The 25,131-nt window shown below is 37.8% G+C and overlaps 1 protein-coding gene across 1 annotated transcript in view; it reads left to right on the top strand.

The window, feature by feature from the left end:
• DHX15 (DEAH-box helicase 15) overlaps window positions 1-19,034 on the top strand; it is a 62,391-nt gene extending 43,357 nt beyond the window's left edge. Inside the window, exons 7-14 of the mRNA XM_047090532.1 lie at window positions 2,959-3,045; window positions 4,265-4,414; window positions 4,816-4,924; window positions 5,674-5,865; window positions 8,754-8,876; window positions 14,421-14,611; window positions 16,831-17,000; window positions 18,463-19,034. Coding sequence (XP_046946488.1) covers window positions 2,959-3,045; window positions 4,265-4,414; window positions 4,816-4,924; window positions 5,674-5,865; window positions 8,754-8,876; window positions 14,421-14,611; window positions 16,831-17,000; window positions 18,463-18,580 — 1,140 coding nt within the window. The 3' untranslated portion in view covers window positions 18,581-19,034. The remainder of the gene's footprint in view (window positions 1-2,958; window positions 3,046-4,264; window positions 4,415-4,815; window positions 4,925-5,673; window positions 5,866-8,753; window positions 8,877-14,420; window positions 14,612-16,830; window positions 17,001-18,462) is intronic.
• The last annotated feature ends 6,097 nt before the right edge of the window (window positions 19,035-25,131 follow it).

Raw genomic sequence — 25,131 nt, 5'->3', positions numbered from 1 at the left:
ATAAAAACATAAAATTGGCAGTGACGTCAAACTTGTTTCCACAGAGTATATTCTATATTTAGGGGCTATTTACCTGGAATAATTGCTTGGCCAATGAGGTTTGAACACTTCTTAAGGTTCTTTGAGTGCGTATTGCCATGTTGCAGTCTAGAAAGCTTATCCCATTTATATATATTCCCATTGTTCATATGTAGGTCCCTTGATAAATTCAGGATCATTTTGTGTTCTGGCCAGTTCCTAATTAGATCATATGCCACTTAACATCTAGAACATACTTAGGCTTGCATTAGTCCACTGCTAAGGTTTCAAGGGAGCTGGGTAACTTTTATCATCTCCTTTGTTTGTTCTCAGGCGTTATGTATGTAGGTTTTCTTTCGGCTTAGCTAGTATGGCCTCTCCATCTCTAGTAGTAGAGTTATTATTAGAAGAAGCACCCTGAAAGTTGTACAGTTTGTTATGTGAGTTTTTTCCTCATTTTGTCCCCAAACCTACCTCCCATGGTTTCAGAACCCTGCCTTTTTTCTCATAGACACCTTAATAATTATTAAATCAGTATGGTAGGCAAGTCCTGCTCAGATGTTTTTTAACCAATTTTTCTTTGGGGAAAAAACTTGAAAGTCCTATTTCTCTGTGTGGTCTTTTTTAACATTACTTTGACTTTTGGGTAGCAGTAGACTATCGATAATGACATGGGGTTTGCCAGGATGGCCTAATCCTGTGATTCTTAAGCACTTGGGGAATCACAAATCCACACCTCCTTGTAAGTATGCTATGATTTGTAACATACACACCAAAAGGAGATGCATGCACATGAAATGAAATGATTTTATGGAGGAAAATTATTTTTAAGTTAACTCTAAAGAATTGATGTCATCAAGAAATTTTTATCACACTAACTGTATTCTGTTGTAGAAGAAACCTGTGAAATGTAATTTTTTCATTTCCTCCATTGTTCTAAATAGATATCCAGAACCATAGTAATTTCACCCCAGAATTCCAGAAAACTCTAAGAAATCACAAGCATGTATCTGGTTCTGTAACAAGTTTATAAGGAGTTTTTACATTTTTTATGCAATTTTATTTGTTACAACTTTGTCTTATCTAGATTAATATGCAGGAGTAAAAAAAAAAAAGGTTAATTGAGGTTTGGGAGTGTTAAAAACTTTTCCACTAGAACTCATCTTTGCGGGTTTGCTCCCCAGCTCTGCCACCCGACTCCTAAATTCATTGCCCCTTCCACCACAGGACGCTGACTTTGTAGAAAAATATTAAACTCAGGATAGTTATTCAAATTCACCTGTCAACCTTATATGCTTTGCTTATGTTTGCTTCAGTTCTAGCGATTGAGCCGTGTGCAGATCATCTAAATGTCTTGAAAAATATTTCAGTAACCTCAAACCTCCATGTTTCTTCGTTTGCTAGTTAGCAGTCTTGGCAGCTGCCCAGTGAAAAGAAGGATTTTGGTTTTAGATACGTGAATGATTCTAAAATATTACCCTGTTAGTGGCTCCCTAGTAAGTTTTAAGACCTCCATGAGGGCCTGGCGGTACGAGTCCTTTAATGTTTTAGTTGTGCTTATGGACATTTCTGCCCATGTGCTCTAGTTTGAGCTGAGTCTTCTACTACTAGTGTTCTTCCCATCTCTCTTGCGGCAGATCCCACCCTAGCCTCGAGAACTCTCCTAAGTGCCGTTTTCTCAGTAAGCTTCCTTTGTCTTCGCTGTGGAATTAAACCCTTTTTAAGTCCCACAGGGAATCTTTGGCGTCATTTACACTTTCTGTCCATGTCTAATCTTCCTTCACAAAATGTAAAAGCTGTAAGAGCAGGCTCTATATCTGATTCATCTTCTGTGTCAACTGCTTGCATATATAGGCATCTTCCCTTAATGGCAGTTTTCTGTTCCTGAAAATCAAATGTTCTGGGAAAAAATACTAATGAGAATCCCATTTACTTACTGTTTAAGAAGAAAAATTGCGTGACATGTTACTCTCAAAGCCCAACCAGTTTCCTAAAATATATCTAAAATCCATCGTATATTTACATAAAAAAAAACCTAGCTACCATATTAGTATGTAAATGATTTAAACATTATTCCCTGGCAATAAAAGGTTCAAATGATTCTTGACGGTTGGTATGCAGTGATGTTTTGTTTGAGACTGTACTCTTTTTAAAAAAATATCTACAGTTGATTCTTAAGATTTGCCAGATCTTGGAGTATAACTTGAGATTTGACCCCCCACCCGCCCCCTAGCCTTCATGTGCCATTTTGTTTAAAATGTTGAGTTTTGGTGATGCAAAGTTTCTTTATAAATATTGTCAGAAAATATTGAAATATTGAAAGAAAATACTGAAATGTTGTAGAGTTTGGATAATAACCAAATAGTGTTCTGTAAGGGAGGCATTTCTGTAAGGTAAGCTTGAGTTATTTCGTTATTTTTCTTTTGATGCTATGCTTAGGTTTAAGAAATCAAAACATGATGTGATTGAATGATAACCTGAAGTAATAGCTTTTGTTGAGAAAGAAATTTGCTGTAATGGGCTAAATGAAATTTTGAATTGAGATCTTAAATGTTAATTTGTCTTGATATTGCATTGGCTGTTAAGGATGAAACCTTATTTTTAGTTTATTTACTGGATTGAAATTCATTGTTCAGTAGAAGTTCGTGGCTATTTTTTTTTAAGTTTATTTATTTTGAGAGAGAGAGAGCGAGAGTGAGCGAGCGCACATGAGTGCAGGGGAGGGGCAGAGAGAGAATACCAAACAGGCTCTGCACTGTCAGCAAGGAGCCTGATGCAGGGCTGGAACTCAGGAACCATGAGATCATGATCTGAGTTGAAATCAAGCGTCAGACGCTTAATTGGCTGAGCCACCCAGGCACCCTGTTATAGCTATTTTTACTGTCATTTGAATTTTACCTGATTTGTAATACAATTTATGTACTGTTTATTTCTTAACAGGTAGTTGTGTCAACTAACATCGCAGAAACGTCTTTGACAATAGATGGTGTGGTATTTGTGATCGATCCTGGATTTGCAAAACAGAAGGTACATATGTTGGTACTTTAGTTGTATACTTTATTAAATTAGTGTTAGCTTCACAGTACTTACTATCTACTCATGTAATGACTGGAATTTACTTTTTAGAATTTTCTGTTGTGTTTTGTTTTCAAACGTCAGTGGTGATGAGCTCTTTCTGTTCTAGCTGGCTCTCATTTAGAAAGCCCAGGCATGATGTTTAGTCCTAGGCTGCTTTTCTGTTTCCTGTAAGATTGCTTTGGCCTTTTTGTTTTTGTGTAGTAATAAGGGAACAGGATTGTCATCCCTGTAGATCAGTCACTTCCCCTTTGAAATTAGGGTTTCTGTTATTGCCAGGCATAGTATCTGAAAAGGTGTTAATTTCTAGTTGACGGTACTGAATACCAAGCACTTTGGCCAAATGGAGTGACTACTCAGTAAATAGTGTGTATGTTCTATTATTCACAGATCTTTGATTATATTTGATTACATTTTGTAGGTATAATTGGGAGAATTTGTTACACGTAGTGTTTGTGTCTCTGATGGAAATTTTTCTTTTTAAATTGGCAGTATGTAACTGATTTCTTGTGGATTAGGTTCAAAATATATTTCTTGAACGTTCACTGTGAACATCAGGTGTTGAAATTGACAGGTTCTTTTCAGGCAAAAGCTTTCAACGCTGTTTGTCCAGTCTATTAAAGCAAGATAAAACTGGTAGAACTGAAATTATTTTATTTATTAATTTTTTTAACTTATTTTTGAGAGGCAGAGACAGAGCATGAGTGGGGGAGGGGCAGAGAGAGAGAGAGAGAGAGACAGACAGACAGACATAGACTATGAAGCAGGCTCCAGCCTCTGAGCTGTCAGCACAGACCCTGACGTGGGGCTTGAACTCACGAACTGTGAGAGCATGACCTGAGCTGAAGTCGGATGCTTAACCGACTGAGCTACCCAGGTGCCTGAACTGAAATTATTTTAAATTCGGAAGAAAAAGATGATGTAATCTCTGTGTATAAGAGCCTTTTCATCTTAGCTTGAGTCTTCAGAATGATAGAGTCAGAATATCTGAAAAAAAGTTAAGGCACAGGATGACTCATTCTCAGTTTCCATTTCAGTGTGATTTACAGCCTTCATTAATACTACTTTGTTTATTGTGGGTTTAGCTGTGGACTTTGTATACTTTATGTTAGATTACAGTTTTGTGTTTAACTGAAGAAAAAAATTCTGAACGTTATTTCCATTCCAATAGGTGTACAATCCTCGTATCAGAGTTGAGTCTCTTTTGGTGACAGCCATTAGTAAAGCTTCAGCTCAACAGAGGGCTGGTCGAGCTGGGCGTACCAGACCTGGGAAATGCTTCAGACTTTATACCGAGAAAGCTTACAAAACAGAAATGCAGGTAAGGGGGTTTGCTGTATACTTACTATGTGTTTGGAAGGTTAAGTTGAACTTGTTACCAGAAGAAAATTGTTCTATTTACCTCATCCTGCCTTTTGGCACCCTTACCTCCTTACTTTTTCCCTGAGAGAGATTTATGGTGTAATCTACCAGTATAGCTCTCTGTTAACAGTTCTAAGTTGAAGTGAACAGCAGCAGAAACACTTTGAACCTTATAAAGCTAGTTTCACAGAATCTGATCCCTTTCGGGTATGTTCCACATGTATTTTTCTCCTGTGATCAGTGGTTTAGAAGTAATGCCAAAGTAAATAGCCAAAGAGGCAGAGAACAGATATGTTTTGTTTTCTGGAGCAAGAGGATTAAGGCATGTTTAACAGAATAAACATTTTTGTTTTTTGCTAGGATAACACCTATCCTGAGATTTTGCGTTCTAATTTAGGATCAGTAGTGTTACAGTTGAAGAAGCTTGGTATTGATGATTTGGTGCATTTTGACTTTATGGATCCACCAGGTATGAATCCTCAAAGCGTATTTTAGCAAATGTTGTAACCAGAATTCACTAGCTCTGCATTGTATTCTTTACCCACATGCACACACACACATAACACCCCCTTTTTTTCTTCTGTGTGCATCCAGAGAAGTCTTGTATATTAGGGTTAAAGCTAAGGAAGTGATAATTATATGAGAAAATTTTTCTTAATTTTTTTCTTTCCTTGGAATAACTAAATTATTCTCGGAATTATTGATTGCATAGGAAAATGAGAACTTTCCTTATTTTTTTTATTTGAGAGGAAGAGCGAGCATGCGTGTGTGTGTGTGGCATGGGTCAGGGAGAGGGGCAGAGTGAGAGAGAGAGAGAGAGAGAGAAAGAAAGAGAAAGAATCCCAAGTAGGCTTTTTCCTCAGCACGGGGGCTGGTGCAGGGCTTGATCCCACAACCCTGTGATCACGGCCTGAGCCAAATCAAGAGTCGGATGCTGAGCTGATTGAGCCACCCAGGCACCTCTGTTTCTAATTTTATTTTTGTGAACAATTATTTAATTTACTTAGGAAGATGACAGTTTTATCTCCTGTGCAGGGAAATTTTGCAGGTTTATATGATTCATAGTTTGCTAGATCTCTGTAACTGAATTTGATGACAGGTTGAGTTTTGAGTTTGGTCCACTGTAGAATGAAAAATGAGATTGCTTGTAATAGTTTGTACTTTATCACATTTTTGCTTATTAAGGCAGTTTGTTTAATAGATTGCCTTTTCCCCCAGCTCCTGAAACTCTGATGAGAGCCCTAGAACTTTTGAATTACCTGGCTGCTTTAAATGATGATGGAGATCTGACCGAATTGGGATCCATGATGGCAGAGTTTCCTCTAGACCCACAGCTCGCTAAAATGGTTATTGCAAGTTGTGACTACAACTGTTCTAATGAGGTCCTATCTATTACTGCTATGTTGTCAGGTAATAGAGGGAAAGGAACTAAACAAAGCCCAGCTCTTCACAGTTTGGGTGGACTTCACATTTGGTTTTGTTTTTTAATATTTAGCATGATAGCGGATTTTATAGATGGTTTTGAGGAACTCCTTTTGTTTCCTAAATATCTTGTAAATAGCTTTATAAAGACATAATATTTACAGAAGTAAAGTAATTCGTTGTGCACAAAATACAGTAAAAACATTGGCTCTCTTGAGTGCAGTAAAATTGCAGTAAGGGAAGAGTACGTCTGAACACAGTTGTAACTGACTTCTTCGATAGGTCCATCAGTTTTGCGGTTTATTACTGAAAGTACAAGAAGAACCTGTTCTAGTACTTGGCACTGTTAAGTGAGCCTGAGACAAACCCAGACAACTGTCCTTAAATTGAGCTTTTCTAGTGGCAGTCAAACAAAACATGAATTTTAAACTTAGTATCAAGTAAATAGAAGTAGTAATGTATAATTTTAGGCTTAGAATCTAATCTGATAATTCTTTTACAGTGGCAGAAAGCACTTGATAAAAGAAATATACCTAAAAGATAAAATGGCTAATTTTGGAAATTAGAGCATTAAGCTGAACAAATCATGCTGTTTTTAGTAGCAGTAAAGCATAATCCACGAATGAACTACAACTTGGAAATTAGATTTTCCAAAAAGAAGAAATACAGCTCATTACTGTCCACTGATTCTCACAGCTAAAAATAGAAGACATCTTACGTTTTTACTGATGGTCAAAGTATTCTATACTACTAGTTCCAGTACTGGGGAGAATGACTTCCAGTTTCAGAGTGGTTTATTAGTCTTAATTACAAACTTAATGCCTCAAATGATTCAAAATCTTACATGGAATTAAAGGATAAGTTTAAAAGATTTCTAAATATAGCAATTTTGGCTTAGTTTAGATGTATGGTATGTTTTAATGGTGTGACTTTTTTTATTTAAGAACTAGCTAAAATGTTTTTTTGCAGAGTTATGACTGATCAGACTCAGAGCAGATGGGCAGGGCAGTATCGAATCATTTTAATAAAATTGTAGTCTCACTTGCGGAGGTGGTGGTAGGTTGTTGTCTGCCTTTCTTACATGTTTTTGTTAGATGCTCCCAGTTGTACTTCCACAGGATTTTAGTTTGTAGAGAAAGTGTGCGGCAAGAGTTAACAGACTGTTTGTGTATTTATTTGTTATCTGCTCGGTTTTTATTCTTCCAGTTTCTCTATCAGGCATTCTATATAATTACCATCGAGTGAGTCTAGATTATTAGGCTTTTAAAAAAACTGGTCATTGTGACACAGTTGAAATCTTCCAACTGTACCTTTTACTTGTAATAAGGAGCTCTGCAAAACGTAGGGGTTTATTAGCATATCAAGAAAATGGACATTTATGTGTAGCAGTTATTAAGCATGACGCTTTTGGGGGGACAATGTTAAAGGGTGAGGAAGAAGTCATGGAACAAAAACAGTTTGCCCAGCTTATAATGCTTTGATTTTCATTTAAATAGTTTTTGAAGTTTTCAGGTCCTGATGTAAATAATGCAAATCAAGGGCCTTATAGGGTGCTACTTATTCCCACTGTTAAATCTGGGAGCTAGTTCTCATTAACTTTCACATCTTTGAGAGGTTTCTGTACTTTTACGTATTACCTTGCTTCAGTTACATTTAAGCAAGACATTTAATTATTACTTATTGTGATCATGTGTCATTGTCTCTCTTGGCTTCTTTGGTATCTTTTTAAAGGGGAAACTGTATGGGAAAGTAAATTGATACTGTATTTGATCTTGTTGTTGGTTATTCCCATTATCTTCTATCTGGACTGATCATTTATACTTTTTTATATTGACAAGGTTTTAAGAGCTTTAAAAAAATGTGTTGACAAAAGTCCCAAGCTGTTAAGTATTTTTATTTTCATATTGCTTTTATGACTATGGAATTGCTAAAGTGAATTAAGGAAAGTTGTATTTTAAAAATGTAGTGCACGCTTTGTAACAACTTAAAAATTTATGTGAAATAACATCAAGGCTCTAAACAAATACTGTAGTTACATATTTTGATGACCCTTGAAATAATGACTGTTTCAGACTAATTGTCAACTTTTTAAATACTGGATTTTGCTTTTTATATTGAGGTTTTGATTCAAATAACAGTTTTTTTTTTTTAAACTTGGGACGTCATTCTCTAATCTTTTTATTAAAATGCTGGAAAACTAGGCTGAATCTCCCCAGCCTTTTTGAATTTTCTTAATTCAAAGGCGGTTTAACCTTCCACCACTACTGCTATCCTCAAAACCCAAGATTTCATGATATTTTTTATGTTTACATATGCTTCTGCTCACCGGTGCTAATAGTGATACCCACCAGTTGGTAACAGCCACAGCACTAGGGAAAAAAATTACAGTAGAAACGTGCCAATAGATCGGTTAGAAAGTTGTTTTTAGCCCTGCAGTGGGCAAATAGAGCTTCGTAACTTCCCTAGCCACTCAGTGGATTCGACGGATGGCCTTTTGAAAAATTACATTTAGCTTAAAGGCTATTGACACCATAATTCTGGTTATTGGTAGAGCTATCGGCACTGGTTTTTGAACTAAGTTGAGCTTTCTATCTCTAGTATCTTGATGGCCTTCAGAATAGCTGTTTTGATGCCTACTTTTAGATCTAGTTAAAATAATCAGGTACTCTGTAGCTTTGAAACCCTCTTGTCTTACAGATGTGGTTAGGTGTTGATGTACCAAATCAAGGTAGTAAACAGTCCAAGATGCAGTTGGAGGCCATCCTGCCCTGCCCTATGCTCTGTGAACTGACCTAGCTAGGCCTTGTTCCTCTATCTGTGAATGCGTGACTCATCGATATGGGCGTTTGTGTTGGGCCCATACCAACCTTGTTTAGTCCCACAGTGTTTTGTTCGCCCCACGGAGGCCAAGAAAGCCGCAGATGAAGCCAAGATGAGATTTGCCCACATAGATGGAGATCATCTGACACTGCTGAACGTCTACCACGCTTTTAAACAAAGTAAGTGTAAATTAGATTGAAGGCACTCTTTTGTCTAAATGTCACTTGCAGCGCATAAGATGTTTCTTCATCTCACTTTCATTTATTATCCGTGACAACTTTACATTAGAAACCCAGAGGTACTTTAGGAAAAACTCCTGACTGGCATTTAAAATAGAAATTGTCTATCTTTTTCAAAGTTGTTTGCACTTGTAATCAGGGGAAAAGCACCGATTATAGAAAGCTGGAAAATACAGGAGAGTAAAAACAAAATATCAGTATAAAATTTACTACTAACACAGACATTTTATATACTTTCTTTTACTGTTTATTTTCATACCGTTTGTATTTTTGTAATTTTGTATTATTTATAGAATCTTTACTGCTTAATAATTTTACTAATAAATAGCTCTTAAATATAAAACTGACAAAACAGAAGACTGGGCTGCAGATGTGAATGATCATTCTCAGTCAGGTACAAGTGGTCTATAAGCGGGAGGAAAAGTCAAATTTACTTGCAGTTCAAGAAGAGCCATTATTATTGAGAGGTACCATTTTCTCACCTATAAAATTGGTTACAGAAAGGAGGTTATAGAAAAATAGCTCTCAGGTGTGTAGGAGTGGGTTTAGTGGAACAGTCCTTCACTGGAGGTGGGAATAGAAGTTGATGTTGTCTTTATGAAAAGCAGATTTTATGTTATCAAGAACCTTAACAAGTTCATACCGTTTGACCCAGAAATAATCTATGCAGTTACCTTTCAGTATCCTGTGGACACAGATATAGTTAATGACTTCACCTCAGAATTATTTATGATAGTAAAAAAAAGGGGGGGGGACTACCTAAATTACCCACGAGTAGAAAGATAGTTCAGTGATTTACGCTATAGCCACATGGTAAAGTGTTGTTCTAACTTTAAATCATGTTTTCAGAGAGTATTTAGTGACGTGAAAAACATTTTCCAGTTGTTTGAAAACAAGGAAATGCGGTAATCAAGTTACTGCCTGATACTGTTGTTGGAATCGACCATTTATAAAAATTAGAAAGTTAAAGAAAAAAAATGCAGAAAAAATTGAAACAGGTTGTGAAAATGTTTGATATTTATGTATCAGTTTACTTGTTGGGTGACACGCAATCAAAGAATGGTAGCTTTACATCATCACCCTTTACCAAAACTGGGGTTCACAATCACTGTTAAGTCTGTTTTCTGCTGTTAAGAAAATGGTTCCCTAATTTATAGCCTTGATAAATTTTTCACCTCTGGTTTTCTTTGCAACTCATTGTTATCTCATAAAAATCTCTGTATACGCCTAAAATAGTGTGTTGATTTTGGCACATCTCCTTTGGGGTGGGGGTGAATTTATTTATGTCAGAGTCTAAAAGTGCTGGAGAGCCCATGAGTGGAGCAAAGAGCAGAGCTGCCAAAGTCCTGCACGTCTGTGCAGGTAGGAGTTGACTAGAATTGATAAATAATCTGTTTAAAAAAGGAAAAAAAAAAGATGAAGGCCAGTATACAGTTTACTTCAGAACATTTATCCCTCTCATGTGCAAAGTATTGATAATGCATCATGTTTAAAGATTTTATTCCGGGGGTAGGTCAGTCCAAGAAATACTCTGTATTCCTTTGTGTGTCGAAGTGTACCATGGTGGTTGATGCTGGGCGACCACCAGACACATAACCTGTGGACGGACGATGAGAAGAGGTGGAGGGGGGAGGGCCTTGGAAAGGAAGGCTCCTGTCCCGTCAGAAGGAGCAGATTCATATCCATCTTGCCTCTCAAAATCCTTTGGTATCATTAAGATACTGTTTTAAGTGGGATTTAAAAGATGTCTAAAGGAGCAGCACGGGTTTTTACCGTATGGTCTCACAAGACATTTGAATGTTCTTTGAAATTAGGAGATTGTGTTATTTTGTTCTTTAAGTTTTGATAATTGGCACAGCAGTCAGCGTATTTGGATTTCATAATTTGCTCTGGAAATAAAGTTTAGGGCGCCTGGGTGGCTTAGTTGGTTAAGCGTCCAACTTCAGCTCAGGTCATGATCTCGTGGTTCGTGAGTTCGAGTCCCACATAGGGCTCTGTGCTGACAGCTCAGAGCCTGGAACCTCCTTTGGATTCTGTCACTCTCTCCCTCTGTCTCTGACCCTTCTCTTCTCTCTCTCTCTCTCTCTCTCTCAAAAATAAAATTAAAAAAAAATTAAAGTTTGGATTGATAATAGAACTATGCATTTGGATTTTAAATATGAATGTAATAATTCAGAAGTTTAATACTTCAAATGATAAAGTTACTAAATGATGCTTATCTTTACATGTTGGCAGTTGGGGGCTTTCTATGAAAATATTGTACAGTAGGTATCTATAAAAGTTTTATCCTACCTTTTTTTTTCTTTTTTTTTAAATTTTCCATTTTGAGAGAGAGTGAGCACTTGTGGGGGAGGGGCAGAGAGAGAGAATCCCAAGCAGGCTCTGGAGGGTCAACACAGAGCCCAACATGTGGGTGGAACTCAAGAACCATGACATCATGACCTGAGTAGAAATCAAGGACGGAACCCTTAACTGACTGAGCCACTCAGGCTACCTGTCCCCCCCCCCCCCCCCCCCCCGCCCTCCCCCTCAGTACGATTAGTGGAGGGAGTATCGTGAGTGAGACTGGTAGCATCCACTTAACTACATACTTGATGCTTGTCTACTACGTGCTTCTCACTGCCATAGGGATGGTAAGCTGTTGGGTGGTTTTAGACCTTTTGTGGTATATGCTGGTCTTAATAAATAAGGTCAAAGGCAACAGAATGACTGAACACTTGGTAAGTGTCTCCAAAGGATTCAGCCTTTAATTACTGACCTATTTTCAAATAAGGAGAGCCATTAAAAAAATAGTGTCAGACTTTGAGATCTCCTTATAATACTTGGACATTTCATATCCATTTGTTGACTTTGGAATATTTTCACTAATTTTTAAGTGGTGCTATGTTTTTTTTTTTTTTTTTTAATTTTTTTTTTAAACGTTTATTTATTTTTGGGACAGAGAGAGACAGAGCATGAACGGGGGAAGGGCAGAGAGAGAGGGAGACACAGAATTGGAAAGAGGCTCCAGGCTCTGAGCCATCAGCCCAGAGCCTGACGCGGGGCTCGAACTCATGGACCGCGAGATCGCGACCTGGCTGAAGTCGGACGCTTAACCGACTGCGCCACCCAGGCGCCCCAATGTGGTGCTATGTTTTAATTAAAACAAGTATGTTTGAAAAATAGCAACTGTGTTTCAGGTATTAGTCAAGAGGAACCCTTTCATTACAGACAATGGTTGATTATACAGTGCAGCTAAAATTCATCTTAATACTGTTGAAATAGAAACAAGGGGATTTAAGTTAATTTGCAGCACCTTGATTTCTGTATGTGTATATATGGTTTCACTCTGAAATGATTGGATTTTAGATCTTAAAAGTAGCTTACTGGATTGGTAAGAAATTTGTAACTAGCATTATTTTAAGAATATGTTTCCATTTGTAGGTTTTATTTATCAAATTATTTCTCACAAATTTAGAAAATACAGATAGTATTTGTTTATTGACAACTTGAATTGCCATTTTGTTACCCTTTAGGGTATGAATTCTGAAATTTAGAACTCCAGAAAGCTATACTCGTGGTCAGAGTCTGCACATCAACTTCCCTTTTCAAAAGGCCCCCTTTTTTATTGTCTCAGTTTGGACATTACCATTGCTTTTCAGCTCAGTACATTACAGCAGCATAAGCAAGAATACCTCTAAAGCATACTTTCTTTGTCTTCTCTCTGGAAGATATTTGGTGCTTTGTTTAAATGTCAGTAAGTTCAGATGGATACTGCTTCTCATTCTAGATGGGTGAATTAATGGTCTTGAACACATCAGTTCTTCAATTGAAAGATCGTTTACTACCCCACCTACCCACCCACCCTTTCTGAATTGTGCCTGCATTTTGTAATGGGCAAACATTTATTAATATATTGGTTGTTTTTTGAAAAGCAATTAAGAAAATATTGTATGTTATAATTGGTAGAATCCTAGAACTAAGGAGAAAAGAAAGTGCCAAAGGTTAATGTACATTACAGAAACGGTAGGAAGGATCAACAGTTTTGATTTTTAAGGAACACACCCCCCCCCCCCCCCCCATTTCACAGTAGCCCTCTTAGGTTTATTTATCAAAAGGCCTCTGAAGTAAATAACGAAGTTTTCCATTGTGACTCTCTGGGACATAAAAATGTCACTGTATAATATTTTCTATTATGCTGCAGTTTGAGCTCTTTGATTAGATGAGAAGACAGTGGATTGGTTGGAAGCTTGTCAAGGAGTCATCAGTGGAGAGATACCCTTTGATAATAAATAAATACATGGATTGAAATTATTTGAAGTGTTCAGCTTTGTTTATTAATACTAATTAATAAGCCTTGTTTATTAAACATGAGTGGGGATTCCAGACGTCCTTATAAACTATATCACTTGTATTTTAATTTTTTTTACTTCTATAGTACAGCTCTTTATTTGATTGTAAGTTTTTATTTTAATTCCAGTTAGTTGACGTTGTTACATTAGTTCAGGTGTATAATGTAGTGAATAATTCCAACACACCCGTACATCATCCTGTGCTCATCACTATTCATAGGGATACACGCACCCCTATGTTTATAGCAACGTTACTTGACAGTAGCCAAGATACGGAAGCAGCCCAAGTGTCTGTCAGTTGATAAATGGATGAAGAAGAGGTGGTATATATACACAGCGGAATATTATTCGACCTGAAAAATGAATGAAATCTTGTCGTCTGCAACAACATGGACAGAGCTAGAGAGTGTAATGCTAAGGGAAAGAAGTTGGAGAAAGACAAAACCATTAATGCTTTCTTTCACTCATGCAATTGAAGAAACAAAACAAATAAGCAAAGGAGAAAAAATAATGGAGGGGCAGATCAAGAAACAGACTCAATTAATTGAACAAATTGATGATTACCAGAGGGGAGGTGAGGGGGAATGAGTTAACAAGTAGGTGGTGAGGATTAAGGAGTGCATTTATCACTCGAACTTTAGATCTTGTTTGGCCAACACCAAGAGGCACATGGGTTGCAGTGAAACTTCGAAACACTTCAGGTTTCACAGTGGTCACTTGAGTTCACTTTTATAACTTCTAAATTGTTTTTGGTAATCTTAATCTAAGGCTGTCTTTTCTTTGAAAATGAGAAAGACCTGGATGGCATTTTATCAAATTCCCTCAACTCAGTCTGTTAGACTGTACTAGAAACAACCAGGTGGATGTTCGTGGATAAAATAACTTCATTAAAAATAGTGTATTCAAAATCCGTTTATTCAAAGTCACAAAATCTGCTAGCCAGAAACCTTAGTGCTGTTTCTGATTTTGCACTTCACTACAGATTTTTGGGAAAGTTGATAAAATTTTGATTTGTTTTTAGCACTGATGTGGGTAATTTTCCTTTTTGGATTACTTAGTTTACACTTAATAATGATTTGCTTTTTTAATTAGATAATATACCTATTTGGATGATTCATGTCCGCTTTCTTTCCCCCTCCCTCCAACTTTGTAGATCATGAATCGGTTCAGTGGTGTTATGACAACTTCATTAACTACAGGTCCCTGATGTCAGCAGATAATGTACGCCAGCAGCTGTCGAGAATTATGGACAGATTTAATTTGCCTCGTCGAAGTACTGACTTTACAAGCAGGGACTATTATATCAATATACGAAAAGCTTTGGTTACTGGGTATTTTATGCAGGTATGTGGATAATGCACGCATACATAATTAAATGTTTACATAATATTGTTTGCTTTAACAGCCCTTTGAATCTCCTTAAACACAAGGTAAAGAATGCCTCTGATTATTGATTTTAAATGTTATGTCCAGATTCTCGAATCAACTGATAATGCTAAGAAATTTTATGTGTCTAATGAGTAACAGATTAATTTGCTAAACAGCAAAGTCAGTAATCCAGTTACATAGAAATCAATTTGGAGTTAACTTTTTAATTACCCGTCTTTTTTTTTTTTTTAATACCAAATGAGGTGCTAGCCATTTTCAGGTGGGATTAACGATTTCTTCAATGTAAATTTCAATTCTTGGCTTTTGATAAACATATTGAAAAGTTTCTGTGACTAGATCTTAACTGGGGATGTATAAACAATGCTGAAGTGAGGCATTTGTCTGTGTGCATCCAGAAGTACAGTTCACTTTCCTCTCTGTAGAAACTAAAGACTCTAAAAGTCAAATACTCAGACAGCTGTATTTGATTCACAATGCTGTGGAATGATTATTGGTATTTACAACTGAGACACGGGTGCTGGGAAAAGACAAAAATGTTATTTTAAGTGATAAGATGAAAAGTAATTTAAAACGTTTCATTTAGTGTGAAGTGTGATATATATAGTGGGGACTCTACTAACTGAAGTACAGCTTGTCAGGTAAACATAGCGGACATTTATTTTAAGGGATTTAAAACAAATTATGTTTAAAAAAAACTCTGTGGTTATAAAATTGAAAACAAATCAATCCATTACTTGGGATTGGATTGATTTTAATTATGTCTTCTATCTCCTGGTTGTTTTCTCATTCTCTGTTTTGGCTATGTCTATTAAGCAAGATGTGGCCTGCCTTAAGGCCAGATGAGCTGAATAAATAGAACGGACCCAAATGCGCAAAATCAAAATAAGAATTGATTGGTGCATACTCTGTAGTTGAAATCATAGTGACAGTAAGAACTTTTATTGTGACATCTTCCAAGATTGCATGCTTATTAGAGTTAGGAAAATAATAGAGCTAGGTATGAGAATTCATTCTTCAGACTCTTTATTCTTCATATTTAATAGGTACTAGGATACAGTGGCTTCTTTTTGACATGTTCTTAGATTTGCTTCTAATTCAGAAAAGATTGGCAAAGCCATATTCAAGCATAATGGTTTCTAATTCTCTCAGGATTAAACTTTGTTAGAAACAGGGCATGCAATATAGTACCTGGCACCTAGCAGGTGCTTAGTAAATATTTAGTGAAGGAAATGGAGTTCATTTTCTGTTATTTATTCAAAGTTATTCACGTCAATTATTCACACACATTCTTCATATTACTGTAGGTCTAGAATTTTAAAGGGTGTATCGTCTTCTGTTTCAGTGTTTGTTAGTTATTACATAAGTGCCACCAATCAATATGTTTGATTATAGAGAGAAGTACAGGAAGGAATTACGTGCACCTTCCCCCCTCCATTCTTTTTCTTTTCTTTCTCTCCTCTTCTCTCCTCTCCTCTCCTCTCCTCTCCTCTCCCCTCCCCTCCCCTCCCCTCCCCTCCCCTCCCCTCCCCTCCCCTCCCCGTAGACTACCTTTTGCTTTTCACTCCTTTTTGCTTTCTTTGTCTCTTAATTGTGAATCTTCTAGTAATTGTTCATCTAATACATAGTTGTTACCTGGCACTAAAGAACCCTTTCTAGTCCTTCTAAAGCAGGAAGGACCAGGTAGTATATATATGAGGCTCTGTGGGCCCATGAGGTCGCTGTTCACCTGCTCAGCTCTGTCTGCCCTTGCAGTGCAAAAGCAGCCATGGGCAAATGAGTGTCCTTGGGTTCCAACCAGACTGTACTTATGGACCCTGAAATTCAAATTACATAATTTTTACTTGTAATACAAGTACATAATTTACATAATGCAAATTACATAATTTTTACTTTTTAATTTTACGTATCTCCTTACCCAACCCCCAATTATTTAAAGATGTATGAACCATTTTTGGCCAATAGGCCTTACAGATGTAGGCGGTGAGTTGGATTTGGCCTGCAGTAGTTTGCTGTTCCCTGCTTTTATCAGGCAGTGATAAAATAACTGTAGCCATTGAATTAAAAGCAAAAGATGAGGCCTGCTTGTTCCTAATCCTATAGGTAGCTTTTCACATGTTTGTTTTGTAACTGGCACATCAGAAGCATTGTATTAACTTATTGGATTTTGGTTTCAGGTGGCACATTTAGAACGAACAGGGCATTACTTAACTGTGAAGGATAACCAGGTGGTTCAGTTGCATCCCTCTACTGTTCTTGACCACAAGCCTGAATGGGTGCTTTACAATGAGTTTGTTCTTACAACAAAGAATTACATCCGGACGTGTACGGATATCAAGCCAGAATGGTAAGCGACACCCTTTGTCCTAACAGAGTTTGTTAGTATTTTGCTCAGAATGCAGTCTGACTTCGTTGGCAGCAGTCTTGTCCTTCCTTTGATTCCGAGGAACTTGATGGTCTCATCAGCTCAGGGTGTGTGCTCCATGTTTAGGTATGGGGCTTTCACCGAATGGTATGGTTGATCTCTCTCTTGTGATTTTGCTTTCCTAAGATGACAGAGGGATTGTTGGTATGGGTGTGGGCGGGATTTGCAGCCAAATACAAAATTACAGCTGACTAGCGTCAAGGGTCTTTGGAGTCCTTCTCTTGCTGTTGTGATCGACTCAAGTCTCCTGGTACTGTCCTAGATATCAGTCAGTCTTTGTATTTTCTCTGTTCCATTATCATTAGCTCTGAATTATTGATGATTTATATGTTGATACTTTGGAAAGAGTTAAGTAAGCCTAAAAACCACACATCTCGTTGTATCTTAGCATATTTGATTTGCAATTTGTTATTGGAACTGATTGCCATCATTTTTTAAAGTTTTTTTTTTTTTTAATGTTTATTTATTTTTGAGAGACAGACAGAGTGCAAGCAGGGGAGGAGCAGAGAGAGGGGGAGACAGAATCCAAAGCAGGCTCCAGGCTCTGAGCTGTGAGCACGGAGCCCGATGCGGGGCTCGAACTCACAAACCGCGAAATCATGACCTGAGCCGAAGTTGGACACTTAACCGACTGAGCCACCCAGGCGCCCCTGATTGTTGTCATTTTAAGCAAAATTACCACCCTTCCCCTTTTGTGTGTTTGGCTTTTTGTTTTGGTTAGTTGGTTGGTCGGTTTGCCAGAATCCATTCTATAACTTAAGATAGGAGATGTCAGCTGGGAATGGTGGGACTGAAAACACTTCTTTTAGTTGATGACACTTGCTGTGAGCCTGCTTTCTTTCCTACACAGATTTATTATGACTTCTGACACTTGTGTAGGACATTACCATTTTATCTTAAAGGCTTTGTTGAGAAAAAATTGTATGGCCAAACATTAAAAAAGATGCAGTCAAGGGAATTCTTTGGGGTATGGAGCTATATTTATAGTTATTAAACTTTGAGAAGATCCAATCATTTGAATACCAAGATATTTCTCCTACAGAGCCTGTGTTACTCTAACCTTGGAGAGGTTGGTCAAAACGGTGTTCTAAAGTGAAGAGATTAGTGGCCTAATTTTCATATCTTTGTATTAATGTAAAGAAAGGTTTTTAAAAGATTTTATCTCCAGGTTTTTTTTTTTTTTAAGTCTATGGAAAGTCCAACATGCTAACTAAAATAAGGCATTTCTAAAAGTGGTGTTAGGCATTTGTAATTTTAATGTTGATTTGGGTTTGTAGATTTGCCTTTGTTCATCATTATATTAATGAGTAATTCCTATCCTACTAGCAACTCCAGTACTTTCATTAAATGTTAATTTGGTAATTTTTCCCCCCCTTCCGGACAGGTTGGTGAAAATTGCCCCTCAATATTATGACATGAGCAATTTCCCACAGTGTGAAGCAAAGAGACAGTTGGACCGCATCATTGCCAAACTTCAATCCAAGGAATATTCACAGTACTGAATTCAGTGCTTAGAACTGAAGTTATTCAGAGGACAGCTTTAAAAGATGAATGAACTCAAAAGTTCAAGTTGTGCTCTTCACGTTGGTTCAATAATGGCCTTTATTTGAAAGCTTTTTAATTTTTCTTTACAGTAAATATTCCATTCTGATTTCATAAATTAAACATTTATGCCTCCCTTTTGTGTTGACACTGTAGCTCATACTGGAAAAGTCGATCAATGTTTTGCAGTTTATTGAAAGTAGTTCTATATATAACAATGTTATAAGCATTTCTTTAGAAATGGTTGAAAATGCTTCTAAAATGTGATTATCGACCATGGTATGCATGATCGTTGTAATTGTTGACATTCCTTTTAGAAGTTGTGAAATGTTACAACTTGTGCTTATGTAGACACAATCTTCTGTCTCAGTACAGAGGCACTGACTTCAATAAAGTCTATTTATACTAATTTCAGCCAAAGCACTTTGATATCTTTGTTCTAGTCTCTTTATGGCTTCTTCTCAAGCATGGGGCTATTTTTTTAAATTGTAAGTATACCATGATTACATACTTAGCATCATTCCACAACCTTTCCTACTTCCGTAGATAAAGTAGTCATTAAAGCAGTATTTTCAAGAACATAGTGTGGCACTTTGTTAGGTTAATCAGGGTGTGATCTAATGGGATAAAAGTATATGGTTTTCATTCACAAGGCAGAGTAATGAATAGCTTTCTCTGGTCTTAAAGTTTATTTCATAAGGCTGATTTTGCACCACATTTTTAGTAGATCTTTTCTATACAAGAGAAACACCCTAGCTTCTGAAACCAACATGTATTTGTATTAAGTAGATAGTAGGGAGTGATGTTATATTACAGATCTTAGTCCATTTTACTAGAATCTCGGCGTTGGATAGTTTATGCAGTCTACAAAGTAATTAGTGTGTTAAAATGTGAATTTGACTTTCCATTTCCTGTGACAGGCAGTAGACAAGTTAAAAACACCTTTTTAACAGCAAATGAGGTGTTTGGTGTGACCCATCAAAGGGCCTGTGATAAATCACTTCCTTTCACTTAAAGATTAAATACTGTACTCATTAATGTCTGGACTCCCGTCTTCTCTTCCTCCCTCTCTTTTACAAATATTTAAATGTTAAAGGGAATTTATAGGTGTGTGTAGTTGGAATTTAAATGTACTTGGAAGCATACATCTTAACGCAGTTTAAGGGAGTTAATTGGGCAGATTAGAATTTTTCAGGCTGTATACTTTTTACTGTATAGGTAGCTGTTCTTAAACGATGCTGGTGGCTTAGAAGAGTTCAGATGCTTCTAGAAATGCCTCATGTTCTTTTCATGGAATAATTTACATGCTGAGAATGATATTTTAGGTTACCCTTAACAATTTATTCTGCTTTAAGTATTGGCAACATTATCTGCTAGAATTTTTTTATTTTTATTTTATTTTTTTTTTAGCTTATGTTAAGAAAATCTAGGCACTTAGATTTGTTTCCCCTAAACCGGCACCTTTTGCCAAAGTATTATGTTGCATTTTTTTTCAGTTGCATCTTCTTATAATGTGGCCATCTATCTAGTTTTAAATAGATGTCAGTGTCGCGTATGTATTGTTTAATCTTGTGCTTTTTAAAATCCTAAATGAGACCATTAAGTTTTCTTAACGAGAAACTTAAGTTGCCATGCTGATGTAAAGAATGCAGGTTGGCATTTGGCAGAGTTTCTAGGAACAGCCGTGCTCTTTACATCTTGGTAAGTGATGAGTGTGCACTGGGAGTGGCTGTGTGGAAACGGTAGCGCGAGCTGAGCTCTTTTTTATTCTGCCCTCATGCCGACCCCAACTGTTCAGTTTTGCAAGCCCGGCCACATCTGACCAAAGCTGTGAGTCTTAAGCACTGATGTTATTCACAAAGGTGTGGCTCTTAAAATTGGTGTCCTTTAACCCATTTATTATAGGCTTGCCAATTGGATACAAACATGGTTACAATTTCCCTTGTTTACCTAGGTGGTTACAACTATCAAATGAATCCCCTCAGTGGTGTGGAACAAGAAAATTAAATGTAAAACGCTGTCCCTAATACTCCAAAAATCTTTCTTGATGATCTTTTTTTCTTGAAGAAATCTTGCCTCAAAATAGTGGAGCTGCTTTTTGTTGTGAATGTAGCATAAGAAAGGAAGGCCATCAGCAAGTAGAAATTGGGCAACAAGTTGAGGAAATGAACTCAACGTGGGGGAATAGGACAAAATACACCCCTCCAGTCACACTACTTAGCCAGAACCCCACAAAACAGAAAGCATATGACTTAGTCCTAGGATTTGAGGCTTGTAAGGTAACACAAACACCTTCAGATTCTCTTGTGCATAATTTTGATGGCTATCTCCTGTGTTCAGATACTTTAAAGAAAACCATTACTTTCGAAGACATCTTAATAGTTTGCTAGAAATGCTGAGTTAAAATTTCTTTCTCCGTGACTAATTGTTTCTATTTCTTGCTTTTAGAGCAAAGTTAGTTAAATAAGGATGTTTGTTTTACTGCATGATGCTATTTAGATACTTAACTTTGTCTTCTTTCTTTACTCTGATTTAGGCTGAAGAGCCTGTTTTCCCCTCTTCGGTATGGTTGCTAGATAGTCCTGAGTATTCCTGATTCTGCTAGGTATTCTTTGGATTGTAGCCAGTACTGTGGTCTCGACTGGAACTTGTGTTTCTCAGGGGACCAGACATGACATCATTTCTGTTAATGCAGCTGAGGATCACGTTAGCCGTTCAAACATCCGCAGCATGCTTTTGGTTCGTATTAATCTTACCGTAAATTTAAGGTCTCTAATTTTTATGTGATAGTTTGGCATGTGGCTCAGGGCCAAGAAAAGACCCTCACAGACCGTGGGCATTGATAATCGTCAGAGACCTCACCATCTATTGAACTTAGAAGTAAAGTTGACAGATTTGGTATGTACCTATTTAAGCAATGATTTGAATTTTAAAACTTTTTATCCTAGAGAAAGCGGGGGAGGGGGGCAGTTGGTTCTTAGGTATTTATAGTGATGCGCCAGTCCTGTACCGATGGGTGAGATGGCCCCGTAGAGAACCATTGTGCGGGTGGTCAAGTAGTTTATCTTGCATTGAGAACACGCTGCTGCAGTGACTTCTGATTCCTTCTCTTGGAGCACACTGGCTAGATTATGGACACTGGTTTGCTTGACCGAATTCTCTAACTTGGACTCGGCAATTGCTCATTTCTAGAGTATTTGAACCAAAGTTAGCAAAAGCAGTTCTCCGTCACCACCTCTGTTACCAGTTGCGTGCTAAATGTAGCCCAACCTGGGAGTTCTTAGGTTTGGCCAATTTTCTTACATTTTTTATTTATATGTGGGCTTATTTTTATTCTCTCTTAAAAGATGCTGTTTTTTGTGGGGGCTTCATTTGTAATTATAGTAGGTTGTAGTAAATGGAACGTGATGGAGAACTCAAGTCATAAACTTGGCAAAGCCACATTTAAATAACTTGGGGTGTTTTTGTTTGTTCTTATTTTTGTTCTTTCACATTCTCCCTGATATCAGCGATTTCATTTCATTAGTAGTATTCCTTCATAGGATTTCTCTAGAAATTACTTAGTGGTACTGATGGTTGTTCATTTTATTAAGCACCAGCTCTTAAAGGCATTGTGTGGGATTATAAAGAGTAGATTCATAATTCAGAGATCATCTCAAATTATGGTCTAGTTAAAAAATGTGCAAAGGTCTGAATATAAAGCATGGTATAATGACTGTGATAAGACGGATCAAAGAGCTATAGGTATCAGGAAGGATGGGTTATAATTAAGCAAGTGTTGTCACAAAATCCCTGATGGTATTTCAAACAAAACTGGAAATAACAAAATGATGGGTGAAATCTTCCTTTTAGAAATCTGTAAATTTTTCTTCTTAACACTTAAAGCTGGATTCTGGGCAGCCACTTGCAACTTCTGGGTTAAGGAATCGGGAAATTTTGTGGAGGAGTTTTAGTTGGACCTCACATATTAGGCTTTCAATCAGCACAGAGGATTTCTTAGATGATTAACAGGATTTCAGGCCAAGAGTCTGAAATAGTTCAGACCGTTTTTAAAGTTACGCTTTAACTGATGCATAGTTTACTCAAATGATCCCCCCCTTTTTAGGTCTTCAGTGTTAAGTGTGAACAGTTTATGCAGTTGTGTGATCATCACCACAGTCTACACAGCATTTTCATCAACCGAGAGGGCTTCCTTTCCCCTGTTCTTTGTAGCAGATCCTCTTGCCCCACTCCCCAGTGCTCTGCAACCACTTAACTTTGTCCTTCTGTTTTTGCCTTTTCCAGAATGTCAGAAATGGGATGGTACTTACTGTATGCGGTTTTGTATCTGGTTTCTTTCATTGCTTTTAAGATTCATCCATGCTGCACGTATCAGTGCATTCCTGTTGATTGCTGGATAATGGTCCATTATGTATGTACCATATTTGTTCATGCATTTATTAGTTGCTAGGAAGTTGGGTTATTTCCAGCTTTTGGCTATTGTGAGTAAAACTGCATGCGGACCTTTGTATGGATATGGGTTTTTATTTCTCTTGGGTTGTAGGATACGTGCATGTTGGATTTTAGGAGAAGGTGCCAACTAGTTTTTCAAAGTACTGTACCTTTTTGCTGTCCCACCAGCGATGTACAGGTGTTTTAGTTGCCCTGCAGCTCACCAAAATCTGGTAGTTACCCATTTTTGTTTTCTGTTTGCCATTGTAGTAGGTATATCTTAGTTCTTCATTGTGGTTTCAGTTTACATTTTGCAAATGACTAATACTTAGCGGTGTCAAGCATCTTTTCTTGTGCCCGTTTGCCATTCATATCTCCTCTTTGGTGAAGTGACTGGTCGCATCCTTCACTGTTTTTAAAATGAGTTTTATCGTGGAGTTTAAGAGTCCTGTGTATTCTGGATCTAAGTTCTTACTGAGATACACGTTTTGCAAATGTCCCCGTCTGCTGGCTTTCATTTTCTTAAGAATCTTTGTAAAAACAGAACTTTTAAATACTGTGTAAGTCCAATTTATCCTTCCTTAATTCCTTTAATGGTTTGTACCTTTGGTGTTCAGGGCCAGTTTTGATGGTCTCTTAAAGGGACAGCAAGGAGCGTAGTTTGGCTGGAGCATGTTCTCTAAACTGTTAGAGAAACGGTTAAAGAAGACTATTTAGGTGATACAGAAAAACACTTCATAAGGTAAACCATCTCCTTTTAGAGAGCTGCAAAACAGGGCAGAAGGCAAGAAGCTTTTACAGGATAAAGAATAAAGAACAAGGGAAGACAAGTAGAAAATGTCTGATTGTCAGCCACGTAGACAACCTTGTTTGAGGTGAGAAGGCCCAGAGTTGCCTTGACGTTTGGCATTTCTGGTCAAACCAAAATTAACCTGACTTGGTTTGCTGATGTGGCATTCCGGCCAGGAGTGGCTCCGTTTGGGTCCTAAAATTTATCTCAACGATATAGAGTAAGGACAGATGAGGTTGTGAAGGTAGGTTGGGGTTGAGTCACGGAGGGCTTTGGAGGCCAGGTTGGGAGTGGATCTGAGTTCAATAGAGAGGATAGAGTGTAGGAGGTGGGCACTGGCCGCCGCTCGAAAAAATACTATAACCTAAGTAGTGAGATTAAACTGAACAGAAGAGTAAGAGTGAAAGAGCAAGAGATAAAGTAGTGATACAAAGAAAAAATAGTGATTAAAGATAGCTGGTTTAGCGTGTGAGTGAACGAATGAGTGGCGTGCCGGTTGGGAATCCAGACTTGAGAGCGTTCTATGGAGATCCTAGCTGCCGCTAGAAGAAAAATGGCAGAAATTTACAGACAGAATCCTTCGAAAGGGAATGGGCGAGATGAAGGAGAGACGAAGAGAGAGAACGATTCTTGCAGCTTCGTGTTGCAGGAAGGTGGGATGGACGAGGGCTGTGCATGTTGAAGAAGGCCACCGGCTGTGGCAGTTTGGTCTTCAGCCACCTTACATAGGGATGAAGGTGGAGGCTGCAAGCAGGTAGCCAAGAGAGCCGGAGGCAGCCTGCCCATCTGTCTCACGTAGCCCTGATGGGGCATTTCGACCCAAAATATCCGTAGGTCTGGCCAGGACAGGCCTTCCTGATGTTTAAGCGTGGCACTTGAGGTAATCTGCTACTCTGGGGTTATGGCTGCCCCCTGTAGGTAGGTGCCTGTTCTGGTTTGCCAGACCCCCTTGCCTTCATTCACTCTGCCACCCCCCTGGCCTCTGTAGGCGATGTTGAGTGAGAGAGGGTTTTGAAGTGGAAAAAACTTGCAAAGGCTACTTTTTACAAGAAGTCGTATGGTTAGGATTGAGATCAAGAGGAGGGATCCTGTTTTAGGGGCGCCTGGGTGGCTCAGTTTATTGAGCATCTGACTGATTTCGCTTCACATCATGATCTTTGGGTTTGTGGGTTTGAGCCCCGCTTCAGGCTCCATGCTTCAGTGCATTGCCTGCTTGAGATTCTCTGTCCCTCTCTCTGCCTCTGCCCTGTTCATCCACCTTAACATGTTTTGGGGGGAAATTTCAAATTA

Source organism: Lynx rufus, unplaced genomic scaffold, assembly GCF_022079265.1.
Source record: "Lynx rufus isolate CCGP_SWC_20201006 ecotype Redwood Valley unplaced genomic scaffold, mLynRuf1.p SCAF_3, whole genome shotgun sequence".
Classification (NCBI taxonomy): Eukaryota; Metazoa; Chordata; class Mammalia; order Carnivora; family Felidae; genus Lynx; species Lynx rufus.
This window is presented reverse-complemented; position numbering and strand designations above follow the sequence as displayed.